Here is a 13493-nt window from a genome sequence, read left to right as displayed (position 1 = left end):
ACAAGTATAAACGGGGAGAGGAACGGCTGGAGAGCAGCTCTGCAGAAAGGGATCTGGGGATGCTGGTTCGCAGCAGGCTTGACATGAGCCAGCAGTGAGCCCTGGCAGCTCAGAGGGCAAACTGCACCCTGGGGTGCATCCAACACAGCATCACCAGTGGGATAAGAGAGGTGATGATCCCACTGTATTCAGTGTTGATGCGGCCTCACCTTGAGTGCTGGGAGCAGTTCTGGGTCCCACAGTTTAAGAAGCATGTGAAGGTCCTTGAAAGCATCCAGAGGAGGGCAACAGCTGGTGGAAGGCTGGAAGGCATGTCCTGTAAGGAGCAGCAAAGGACTTTGGGCTTGCCTAGTGTGCAGAAAAGGGGGCTGAGAGGCAACCTTATTGCTCTCTACAGCTCACTGAGGAGGGAGAGTGGAGAGCGAGGTGCTGAGCTCTTCTCCCTGGAATCCAGTGAGAGGACATGTAGGAATGTTTCAAAGCTGCACCAGGGGAGATTGAGATTGGGTATTAGGAAGCATTTCTTTACTGAGAGAGTGGTCAAACACTGGAACAAGCTGTGCTTGAGTGGTGTTCAGTGTCCCAAGCTTGTCAGCGTTTGAGAGGCATTTGGACAACTCTCTTAACAACATGCTTTAACTTAGCCCTGAACTGTTCAGACACTTGGACTAGATGATCATTGTAGGTCCCTTCCAGCTGAAATAGTCTAGTCTGTTAGCAGAAGTCTGTGCTCTTTCCGCACCACCTGTGTTTTGCCATACCAAAGCGCTAATGAAAGATGTGCACTTACAGACGGGCTATATGAATATACATTTAGAAAGACCGATACAGACACCAACATCCACACCCCCTGACTGCGCTCCTCGGGGTTGCCAGCATGTGCTTATCCTATTTACATGTGTATTATCAGGTCATCCTCGTCGCCTCGAGGCAGATCTCCCGAGGCGCGGCAGGACACCGGCGCTTGCAGCACGCACCGCTCGCCGGCTCTCGCGGCCGGCCCCTTACCGGTGCCCGGGCCGCGCTGCCGGCGAGCCGGGAGTTAACCGCGCCCGGTGCTGCGGGCCCCGCCCGGGGCGGGGCGGTGCCGTGCTGTGCCGTGGCGCCCGCCGCTGCCGGGAGGCGGCTCGGCCAGCGCGCCCCGCAGCCCGGCAGGGCGCACCGAGAGCGAGCTTCGGTTCAGAGCGGCGGCTCCCGCCGCCCCAGGTGAGAGCCGAACCGAGCCCTGCCTGCCGCTGGTCACCGGAACCCCCGCAGGCGGTAGCGGCGGAACCGTGGGTGCTGCTGGAAGGGGGGATACACGACCGGGGGAGCGGTGGTTGCGGGCGGCGGGGACAGAGGTTTGGTCGGGTGGGAGGTTCGGTGGTGCCGTTGTTTCCGAGCTTGGGTGGATGGGAGCTGCCCGCAGGGCAGGAAGCCGTCTGGAAGTAAGTGATGGGCGTCCGGAGCGAGCTGTCATTGCTTGCACAGCCTCGAGGGGGGACGCTCAGGGCAGAAAACAGTCTGGCACTGACTCTTCAGGTTTTCTAATAATGGATCAACGCTAAACTGGAGCTTTTCCTTAAGGATACTACTAACTAAGGTTTTCCTAAAAAAACCCCCACCAAATCAAACCAACCAACAAACAAAACAAAATCCCCAAACCATATCGAACCAAAACCAACAAACCCCCAACCACCCACCACGAAACAAAAAAAAAAGTGTGGGTGTGGGGGAATGAGAGAAAGTAATTATAGTGGATTCTGCCCGGTTTTGAAACACTGGGCAGAGGATTCACACACATGTTGAAGCAGGCCGTGCCCTTTCTTGTGCTGAGTACCGCTGAGAGCACGTTATTCTTGAGCATCAGTTTGGTGGAGGACAGCTGCTGGAAGTTTTGACGTGGCTATAAAAATCTCCATTTGTCTAGACAGTGTGAGAATTTTACAGCTTTGTGATAATTGCGTGCCTGTTGGCCACTGTGTGATGGCCGGAATGGTCTGCTGTGGGAAAACTGCATTCTGCTTGCTCTGTTCTGCTGTTCCTGCCAAGGTGTCTCTGGTTGGGTGCTGCTGGAGAGGGTATTCTGGACCTTTGCACTGTCAGAACTTTGTTGTCAGATTTTGTTCAAGTACATTGTTACTTAGAGGATCACAGAACCAAGAACACTGTTTAAAAATTATGTGGTTGCTTAATGCTGTGAACAGCAGCTGAATGAATGTCCTCGGTTCGTTTGCAGCCAGTTGTCATCTAGGTACACAAAGAATTTTGCTATTTCTTCTTATCTAATAACTCCTTCTTATTAGGACTCCTGGCACTGTAGTTTTCTTGGAACAAATTATACATTTTCCCTGTAATGCACATGGTATAATAGCCACACCTTGTCGAAACTGATTAATCCTATGACCATGAGGATGCATATTTGATTCTAAATGTGACTTTACCTCCTTGAGCATAGAATCTAGTATACATTTAGTATGTCTAGTACATGTGATGTTTAGGTCTGTTTAATAAAGGTTATATTTTAAATGAAAATGTCCATATAAGTTTTAATACATTCCCATTACTCAGTGGCTTTTAACACACAGACTTCAGGTTAATCTTGTTTGTTCTTCAGTTCTTTCAAAATTCGCATATTATGTAATTCAATTGCAAGATTGATTTCTTTCTATTTCCTTGTAGTGTAATCCTGGGGTTTTTAAGGATTACAGTCCTGTCTCTATTGTAGTGTATGTGCTGTCAGGCCTTTTGTAAGGGAGGGTAGAGAAGAACTTTGTGATTCAATACTTCCTCTAAGGGCATTCCCAGAAAGTACCAACTTTGGCACGTAGCTGTAGTCACTTCTGAAAATAACAACAAATGAATCATTCTATAATTATAATTCTGTCATTGTATCAGCAGCAAAGCCTCAGTGATATGTTTACCTATTTGAGTGCAGAAAGGAGAAGGTTTATAACGTAGGTTAATGGATTAGAAAAAAGATTATAAAGGGCTGTGACTTTTTGGAGTCATGGTTTGTTTTAGTCTTCTTTGCCCTTAGGCTGGAGCAGATAAAATCTCTTACGGTCAGTATGAAGAATTTAATGAAAAGGATAGTATGAGTAAGGTGCTTCCTGGACTCAGGTTTCAGGCGTATGGGAGTTAGAGATGAGCTTTGGAGGCCTTCTGGAGGCAGAGGTGAAAGGAGAGCTAAGGCTAGGTCAGCAGTCACTGTCATTGTGGGAGGTACAGAAGAAAGAGGGTTGTTTGGTTAGCTGTGAGACTTACCTCTCTTTGGCCCAGGAGCTGGGTGTTGCTTATACCACAGAACAGAAGTAGGGGTGAGATAGGGTTTACCTTAGCAAGGGATTAGTTCAAGTTTAAGTGGTTTGAAAGTGGTGGTGCTCAGCCATAAAAAATTGGAGATGCTCATTTTGCTGTAGTGGGGCTGGGTTATTTTGAGGGTTTAATATTCATTACAGGACCATGTATATAGAAGGTTTCTCTCACTGTTAATGATGCTAGCTTTATGTATGGGACTATTCTGATGCACTTATATCTGATTTTGTAAATATAATTCTAGGTATAAGCACACATGGCTCCTGGTATCCCAAACAAGAAGAAAACTGACGAACAGTCCTCAAAGTAAGATTCGGAAATGAATTGTCTTGTCCATGTTCATATTTACCTTCCTTCCCAAACTCATTACTCATTTAGTTTAAGATGAAGTTTATGGTACAAATATTGATTATAACATTGAATATCTAGTAGAAGCTGTTTTGATAAATGGAGTCTTTGCTTTAACCACACGTATGCAGTGGGCTTTGCTAGCTAGCTATTTTCATTTATTGTGACAGTGAATTTTTCCAAGCACAGGTGATGTTTGGTTTTATTATTTATTTATTTTTTAGCTCAGTAAGCTGTTGAAATGTTGACTTTGGTTGCTGCATATGGCCAAACTTACCTGCTTCAAGAGTTTAATCAAATATTGCAATCTGTTTTTCTAATCCTTATTTTAAGCCGCTTTTAGTAAAACCATACTTGCATGTTTAGCCCTCAGATATTTGTGTTTTGTTTCAACTGCCAGAAGTTGTAGGTGCTTTACAGCAGTGTGAGTGAAATAAATTGTCTGCTCCTTAGAGTTACAAGCCAAAGATTTTTATCAGGCAAACTTTGCCTTTACTATTAATCCATGGCATTGGTCCTATGTACACACAGTGATATGCTTATTTTATTGCCCGTTTTACCCCAGGGTCCAAGTCTGCAATTAGATCTGGATGGGCAGATAACCAGAGCAAGTTAGTAAGAGCCCCTAGCTGCAGTGAGGTGGTGGGTTGGAGAGTGTTGCTGGTAAGGTATGAGATGAAGAAGGTGAAATACAGACAGTGCTGAGGAAGGAAGCTGTGTTTAGGCCAGGCATGAGGACGGTGGTGTTGGCACATACCAGATTAATTTCCCTGTACTTTTAACAGAGGCCTCACCTTGTCCTAATTTATTTCCTGGAGAGAAGCTTTGATGCTGGTATTCTCATAACGAAGGAAATATTTTTTTTATCCTTGACTGTGAACAAATTGTAAAGTGATTTCAAATCATATCCTATTTGTAAGTAAAAACCATTCCAATAAACAGCACAGACAGCTATTAGATCTGCATTAGTGAGTGATGCATTAATTATGGGTAGAGAATCCCACAAAACCAAAAAGGAGAATAATTCAGAGGAGGCAGGCTGGGAATTCTGCTCTTGTGAGCTGGTGAACCCTTGGGCTGTCTGCGCCTTTCCGGAAAGCCACAGACCTGTTCTTTATTTCTCCTGGAGTCAAACAGGTTTTGGAGGGAAGAACGAAGGCAACTGAAGCCTTTGGCTCCACCTCAGGCGGGATTTGAGAGAGGCAAATGGGGCATGTGGGAGATGGAGAGGAATTGCTACCAAAGGGACTAACAGCCCACCCACTTTGTTGGGCTGCTTTTTCAGTGCTGAAGGTGGTAGTCAGTGGTGGACTGGGATGATACCTCTTTCTTTGGTTGTACAGCTGCTGCTCCATAGTGACTGACACTAGGGTGAGAATTTCGAGAATGAAAACAATTGTTATACTGAGAATATTAGGGTTGTAGCTATTTTCTTCACTTTCTGAGGAACAGCTCAGTGACCTCAGTATGGGCATCTAGGCCATTTTAGGCTTCTTCAAGTAACCCATCCATCCTGCACAGGGTTGACAGGTAGGACATAGGACCTACAGAAAAGCATTGCCTGTCTGGAGAGGCAGTAGAAGACAGACCAGATAACCTAAAACATCTCAAATAGTGCTGGACACCTCTGTTTAGGCTTCAGAGTTGTTCCTGCAAAGTCTCTTCAATTTTTTGCGTAAACTACAGATGAACTCTTTTGTTTGTCTCCTGCGACAAAGCAGTTTGAATTTCCAGAGCCATGCTGTGACCAACAGTGAGCCTTCATTAAGCTATTAAGTCATCTTCCTGTGTCTGAAACATATTTGTTGCTTGATTCCATGTCTCAGAAACTACTTTGAAGTATTGGCTAGTATTTTGCTTAAGTTTGTGAGTATTGACTAGTCTTTTCTACCTGTTTCAACTGAATTTAAAATGTCAAGCACAGAAGGCAGACATTTTATGAATAATCAGCTTGCTTAGTTAGTTCACTACCAAATTTTCCATGAAGGCAATCCCATATGCCAAGGAGTTCGGTTTTCCCTCCTTGCGTTGTTGTTTCCTTTCTTCAGAAAGGTTGGGATTTTTTTAAGCTGTCTCACTTACTTACAGGAAACAACTTAAGAGGAAGTAAATTCTTTTTACCTCTTTCCTCTCCTATTTCAGATTCTCTGTACTCTTGTACAGTCTCATGCCATACAGTTTTTTCCTCCTGGCTGAATGACACAAAGCTACAGTGAGCCAAATTGCTAGAAATCTGCTTTGGCCTGCCTATAAAGCCCACATCTTCCCACCCGTCTCAGGTGGCTGGTGGGGGGTTGTCAATCAAAACATAGAGCTCAAGTTTGCTTTTCAGCTTTGCTATGGATTGTCTGTGTAGTAAGGTGTCCTACTGAATATTCCCTGCTCCTGCTCCCAATTGTTCTGCTCACCATAAAGACCCACCCTGGTTCACAGCTTTAATATTTTTAAAGATAAAGGTTGCACTGTTGCAAATGCATTCTACCATCTCGGCTTTTCTTCAGCAATTTTATCCTGAGCAATAAATGCAATTTTAAATGTCATATGTGATTTATTATGATACATAAGGTGGTCATAAAATTTAGGATTGCCTTAAAGTAATGCATAATGAACCAAAATAAGGCAATGCAGGCATACTTGGGTGTGGCACATCCTAACTTTTACAGCTTGACTTCACAAAATTAGCATCTGTTCAATGTAGGGGTTTGTATATACTCTATATGTTTCACTATACTGCTATCCTGGCAGAGAGAATTTTATCCATCTCTGCAACCCTCACCTGGACAAAATGAAAGAAGACATCCTGTACCATTTTGCTCTTGGGACTGGTACCCATGATTTTCCGGCATTGTTTGGAGATGTAAAGGTAAGACAATTTGCTTCATTCAGCAAGCCAATGCTTTTCCGTAGAAGGTGGAAGTGTAGCTGTCTTCAAAATAAGACTAAATGTGTCAACATAACACCAACTGAGGAGGGAATGGAAAGGGGATAAGATTTTGTAGGTTCTTGTCACTTTCAATATCAAACAAAATTTGGGATAATTGTTTCTTACTTCCCTTTTGGGAGGGCCTTCAAATCAGTATCTGTCTTTTACTAGTTTAAACAGCATGAAAGCATTTGAGTGCTATATAGAAGTGGGTTTTTTTCCATAGTTTTTCTTCATGGCCTTTTAGAATTATTATGAGAAGGACCACATCTGGTTCTGTTAGCTGAAGGTGTTTGCATCCTTATATTGATCTTTGCACATTCTTTGATATACTGAATCATGCAATTGATTTTGTTTTGTTGAATACTGTCCACCCCAGTTTGTATGTGTTGGAGGAAGTCCTTCTCGGATGAAAGCTTTTATCGTCTACATAGCTGAAGAACTGGGGCTTGGTAGCCCTGGTTGTGACTATCCTAACATCTGTGCAGGAACTGACCGTTATGCAATGTACAAAGTGGGACCTGTTTTGTCTGTCAGTGTAAGTACCTCACTTATTCAGATATGGGACACATATCATAGAATCATAGAATAGTTTGGGTTGGAAAGGACCTTAAGATCATCTAGTTCCAACCCCCCTGCCATGGTCAGGGACACCTCACACTAGACCATGTGGCCCAAGGCTCTGTCCAACCTGGCCTTGAGCACCGCCAGGGATGGAGCATTTACCACTTCTCTGGGCAACCTGTTCCAGTGCCTTACCACCCTCACAGTAAAGAACTTCTTCCTTTTATCTATCCTGAACTTCCCGTGTTTAAGTTTAAACCCATTACCCCTTGTCCTATCGCTACAGTCCCGGATGAAGAGTTCAGTGATACTGTTCAAAGTAGGAAGTATGAAGGTGTATTTCTTTTAAACACTTAGTAGATGGAGTCAAGTTTTTAAGTTTACACCAGCCATGCTCAAAATAGTGCACTCAGCTAATTAAGGTTTCTTTTTTAGCCCTTTTTTGTGAGAGGGCAAATCTCTGAGACCTTTATTCCTTTCTTGCCTCCTTTTCCTCAGTGTATCACAGAGGTTTTACAGGAGTGACCTCGTGAATTTTTTGAGTAGACTTCCTGTTGCCTTGTCCCTATTCAGTACCCTGAATAGCGGGGGGGGAAAAAGTCACTTGATGCATGTGGAATACTGGAAAAATTGGCTATGTCACATCCAGTGGCATTGTCCAGTGTGCTAACATAGCTTAAGAGTAGCATTCCGTGGGACTTGTGCTGCCAACTCACATGTTCATTTTAAAACTTCATACCTTTAATTTGTTGATACGATTGCATACTTCAATTACATAACTGTAGTATCATCCTGCACCCTTTCAAGTTGTAATTATTTCTTTATCATGCAAGTTAAGGTGAACTTGTATTTGATGAACTTTGTGACTAAGCCACAATGTCTGTGCTTTGAAAAAAAAACCCAAAACCAAACAGCTGAACTATTCAGTAGCACTTCAGGTTCAGGTTTTTGGTGTCTAAGAAAAGTTCTGTGATGAAGTGCATTTGTCAGCTGTTAGGAAAGGACCCAGCTTATACTTTTGAGAATATAAATATTTTATAATTAATGATTTTTAGAAATATTATACTTCATCTGAGTCTACCAAAACCAGTGTGAGTCTTTCTGTTTACCTGCAGTAGCCATTCAGTAGGCCCAGAGCATAGAGGTTTTGTCAGAGTGAGTTAGGTGACATCTGAAAAAAAAAAATCAGGAAGGAGATGCTGTCCCACTCCTTCCATATATATTTTGTGTTGGCTATGTGCATGTTGAATATGAATTTCTGCTTTCATTTCAGCATGGCATGGGCATTCCTTCTATTGCAATCATGTTGCACGAGCTGATCAAGCTGTTGTATCATGCCAAGTGTTCCAACGTAACCATTTTTCGCATCGGCACATCTGGTGGAATAGGTATTTCCCCTCTTGGTTTGTTTTTTTCTTCAAACTAAATCATCTTTGTAGAGAGTAAAGCATCTCTCTGCAAGTAAGTAGTTTATGGTCACAGCATTTTTTTGCAGGAGGTGAATTGTTTTGCTTCCATAATTTTGAAAGAAAAAGCAGTATCTCCCTGTGGAGAAAACACACTTAAGAGGTCTGACAGTGTGAGGAGAAGGACATTTCTGTCCTGAATGAAAAAGATAAGAAAGAATATATAACGAAAAAGGAAAAAATTAATTCTTTCAGAAATTATTTGTAATAATAAACTGAAGCAGCTAAGCATGCACAAAAAAATATCTTGGTGAATTCAGGGGCAAAGTTGCCGCCTTTAAAAGAAGCAGGATTTGGTCAAGACATATGTTTTGTGTGCTTGGAAACAAAGCATTAACTACATTATGAAGCTGTGTCTATTTATTTTTACTGCAGGTCTGGACCCAGGCTCAGTGGTTATAACTAGAGAGTCTGTAGATGCCACCTTCAAGCCTCAGTTTGAACAGGTTGTTCTGGGAAAGACTGTAATTCGCAGTACAAACCTAGATGAACAGCTAACTAAGGAACTGATGCAGTGCAGTATAGAAATCGGTCAATTCCATACAGTCATTGGGAACACGATGTGCACTTTGGATTTCTATGAAGGTAAGGCTGGTGACAGACTAACAGAAGTATAATGGTAAGCAGCAATAGATGAATATTGAATAGTATTTTAAGTATTTTAAATATTGAATAATGTTTAACATTTAAAGGTCCAGTTCACTAAGCAGATCACGTTCCTTTCTTTGAGTTGTCTTGTCAACCATAACAAACCTATTTTTCTTGCACCTAAAATCAAGCATTGTGCTTAGCAGTTTGCTGTATTAAACTTTCAATTTTGTGGAGGTTTATTTCCCTCCAGCTGTAATAGGTCCTATGAAATACGTATAGTGTACTACACACTTTTAATGTACTCGTCAGTTAGGTGTGTTTGGCACAAAATTTCTGTGTTTTACCAAGGCATCCTAGAGGATTAGAAAGGTGAGAATTATTTGTGGCTGTTTTGGGGTTGTTTTGTTTGGGGGAGGGGATGGTGAAGTTTTGGGGGTTTTTGTTTGTTTGTTTTACACTGTTTAGGTATCTAAAGTAAATCTTTTCTAACAGAAGTGTTGGAACTTGTTTCCCATGTGCATTTTTGAGCAAAGTGGTGATCAGACAGCTGAAGACAATATTTTGCTGAGTTGTGTCAGTGCTGCTATGTAGGAGGGGCAAAACTCCAAGGCTTACTTTAGGTAGACATGGAGATATTCAGGTGCTTTTCTGATCTCCCAAGTCTATTCACAAACATCTTTCAAATCTTATCAGAACAGAGTGTAGATGGCACCTGGTGGTACTTTTTCTAGCTGTTACTGAATAGGTGACGAAGGGTGCAATGCACAGGGAGCGCATGGTTGTCATAATAGTGCTCAGGCTTGTTTAGAAGCAGGCAGAGTCAGTTTGTGTATCTCCTTAAGCACCAATCACAGATGCAAGCTACGCTAAAAAAAAGGTGACAGGAATGTTTTCAACTCATACAGCAAAAACTGAGGACAAGCTCAAGGGCATTAATTTAGGAGTACATCTCCTGAAAACAAGAAGGTACAGTGTAAAACACTGTGTAATTTAACTTTACTGTACATATGCTGTTGCTCTTTCCTCTGTAGGTGTTATTCTTGAATAATTTTACTATTTTTTCTCAAACCCTGTAATTGTACTAGCTAATTAGCTTAAGAGACTCTTCATCTCTTGCCTTAGAGAGTCTGAAACTAATAAAATGTTCAGCCTTTTAAGGTAGCATCAGAAAAGCGTTTTCAAGTTTTTCTAAACAATGAATAAATATAGAAAAAGTGCAGCACTTCCATACAGCTTGAAGTTTGTTGATGAATTTTGATTCACGTTGCATATGTGGGAATCCACTACTTACATTTTCCCATTTATGAATTTGAGAATTTAAGCTGGAGAAGACCAATTAAATTACTATTATTCACATTGCAAAAAATACAACTAATGTGTAGAAGCTCTAGCAATAGCTAAGAATCACTTCGGCCTGTTTGTCTTTATCATTAAAATGAAGAGTATTAGTAAAAACTGGAAAATATATAGGGGAAACTGCAATAATTATGTGTTTTAGAAACTGAATTTGTTCTGTGACTTCATCACACTGAAAATTTCTACAAAATTACTTTGTAGGACAAGGCAGGTTGGATGGTGCAATCTGCTTATACAGTGAAGAAGAGAAACTGCAATATTTGAAGGAAGCTTACGATTCTGGTGTCAGGAACATAGAGATGGAGTCTTCCGTATTTGCTGCAATGTGTAATCTCAGTGGTGTCAAAGGTAAACTAAGTTAAAGTCACTTTATTCAAGCTGTAGGAAGTTTTTTGCATTGCAGGGGGGTTGTGGTAAAGACTGTGAATGAGGTGTTAATGTACCTTCTGCATATAAAAAAATCAATTCTGGTTATAGTTTTGTTGCTATGGTTGTTGCATTTGTATCATGTGTATTCACAATTAATGCAAACTTCCTCACATAGTTCTTACACAGTTTAATTCTGCCATTTGCTATTCCAGCCTGTGGCAAGCACACAAATCATTAAAATACCTAATTACCCTATAGTATTAATTTTTCCTCAGTTAGTTTTTGAAGTTTAGAGGAAACAACTAGTTAATTTAAGCAATCGGGTGATTCTCATATACATAACTCTAATATCACTTTCTACAATTTCATAAGAAAATTGAAAATGTAAGTATTTTGCATAGACTTATGGCTTTAATTCTTAAACAGCTGAAAACTTTTAGTAACATCATGAGTAAACCATTCCTAATCATAAACTGAGATTTTAAATTTTTTACACAAGCTGATTTCAGTAAAGATTATGGGAAAAAGATCACTAAGCAGGCTATTACAAATAATGTAATGCAGTGCCTTTCTAGTAGTATGTTAATTGTAGTCTCTCACTTTCCTTGGCAAAGAATTCACTTTCTTTGGCAAAGAATCTGCCAATTTAAAACACTGATGTTTCTTAAACTTCGTTAAACTCAAGGAGGATGAAAAGAAAAAGAAGTAAAAAGGCCAACAGTTATATCAAACATCCTTAGTTTTTACTGACTTGAGAGTGACCAAAAAAACCCAACCCATGCTATTACTGAGCCATTAGGGAGCCTGGTCTTTTTTGCTTTCTCTACTTTGCAGGTCTGTAACACATATTACTGCTTGTGCTCTGCAAATTGTCACTAGCAGAAACCCCAGATACAGAAGAGTGATGGTAGAGCTCAGCTTGAGTAAAAGGAGGGATTGTACCTTTGGGGCTCTGATCACCAAAAGGTAGCAGATGAGCCTGAGATGATCCACGAGATCCTTATATACTTGCACTGCTCCCCATCCATGAATGCCATCTGCTGGCTCCTGAGGGATGGCATCTACAGCGCGGGGATCTGAGCTGGGGATGAGGTAGATAGCAGAGGGCTGTAACTACACCTGCTAGAACAGTGTCTCTGATTACTTTCTACCAGTCAAGTCCTGGGTACTTGTGAAATACAATTTCTGCCCAGGAAAACATAAGAATCACAATATAACAGTAAGTGTTTGCAGCTGCCTTAGTTCTTTCTTTATTACTGCAGCAATCAGTTGCCTTAAACTTTTTGTAACTTTTTTGTATCACCCGTAGCATGCTAGTCCCCTAGCATCTTATGGTACTGTGCACTGTTTTTTGGGTTTGTTTTCTCTCATATTTCCAGTATTCTAGCTGTTCATTCAAATGTTTATGATTTTGGACTGTAGAAGTGCCCGAATGTCATTTCTAATTGATGCTGTCTTTTAATTTCTAGCTGCTGTAGTGTGTGTCACTCTTCTTGATCGGCTTGAAGGGGATCAGATTAGTAGCTCACATGATGTACTCGTGGAGTATCAGAAAAGACCACAGAAGTTAGTGGGATATTTCATTAAGAAAAGTCTTGGGAAAGTATGAAATACCCATCTTTGTTTTATAGAAGCAGAAGGCTTTTGCACAGCTGAAATCATGGTCACAACTTCTGTGCATTAAAGGTATTTTGCCTCAGAACACCTTACAGCATTCCTTGTGTTGAAGTTAATCATTTATGTCACTGTTCTTTGGGAACTGAATGTGCTGAATGGACTTCAGTTAAGTTTTGCTTAGTTATGCATTGCTAGATTTAAGACTCACTTTTCTGTGATCTGACAGTGGATCTGTTGTGAAGGACAAGCCTGCTATAATATATGAAAAAGCTTCATTTATCTCTGCTGTAAAAGAAAAACTAGGAAGTAAATAAAACTTTATTGCTAAGTACTTGCAAACCACTAAATTGAAATTGACTTAAGAATGCTAATTCCTTTCTGGTTGTTATAAAAAATTATAAAAAGTGTAATTGTCTTTGTTGATTCACTTGTAAAGAAAAATTAAAGTGGATGCAGTTTATTTTTTGCAAGCTTTGACAAATAATTCTATTTTCATATATTAAAATTTAACAAAATTTAATGAAAGTGTGGAATTGAATTTTCTAAGCTTGACACTGAGCTGCTAAGTATCTGTATTTCCTAGATATTATCCAACAAGGTCATTCATATCCCACTTTAACTACATGATTGAATGAATACCCAGAAAACATTTTTGTGTTAAGTAACTTTGCATTAAAGAACTCAAAATCTTTTGCTGAACCAAGGCTCCTGCTTACTGAGGAAGGAACCAAAGGCACTCAGGAGATGCCCAGCATATTCACAAGATTGCATTACGGTAGTTCCCTTTTTTTTCTTTTTACTCTGTTCTTTTAAATCGGTTTTCATCTCCACATCTTCAGGACATAACATGCACTGTTGCAATGGTTCCTAGTTCTTCTGAAGAACTGGAGAATGCCTGTTGACTGAACATGTCATTAAAACCATTTCTGTAATTTTTTTCACTTCCATTGGTCTGGTGTTTG

General features: G+C 40.8%; 1 protein-coding gene across 1 annotated transcript; it reads left to right on the top strand.

Moving 5' to 3' along the window:
* Positions 1-1069: 1069 nt before the first annotated feature.
* Positions 1070-13478, top strand: UPP1 (uridine phosphorylase 1). Its single transcript, XM_030482105.1, has 8 exons — positions 1070-1206; positions 3542-3603; positions 6391-6508; positions 6948-7106; positions 8406-8520; positions 8974-9183; positions 10747-10893; positions 12384-13478. The coding sequence occupies exons 2-8, from the start codon at positions 3554-3556 to the stop codon at positions 12521-12523; spliced, it is 939 nt and encodes a 312-aa protein (XP_030337965.1). The 5' UTR covers positions 1070-1206; positions 3542-3553; the 3' UTR covers positions 12524-13478.
* The last annotated feature ends 15 nt before the right edge of the window (positions 13479-13493 follow it).

The sequence above is a fragment of the Strigops habroptila genome, chromosome 1 (assembly GCF_004027225.2).
Source record: "Strigops habroptila isolate Jane chromosome 1, bStrHab1.2.pri, whole genome shotgun sequence".
Classification (NCBI taxonomy): Eukaryota; Metazoa; Chordata; class Aves; order Psittaciformes; family Psittacidae; genus Strigops; species Strigops habroptila.
This window is presented reverse-complemented; position numbering and strand designations above follow the sequence as displayed.

Bases quoted from the DNA above. Each gene is read 5' to 3' on its own strand.
- UPP1 (XM_030482105.1), top strand. From the start codon at position 3,554: ATGGCTCCTGGTATCCCAAACAAGAAGAAAACTGACGAACAGTCCTCA. The intron at 8,521-8,973 runs GTATTTCCCCTC...TTTTTACTGCAG, and splicing joins CGGCACATCTGGTGGAATAG to GTCTGGACCCAGGCTCAGTG. The intron at 10,894-12,383 runs GTAAACTAAGTT...TTTAATTTCTAG, and splicing joins TAATCTCAGTGGTGTCAAAG to CTGCTGTAGTGTGTGTCACT.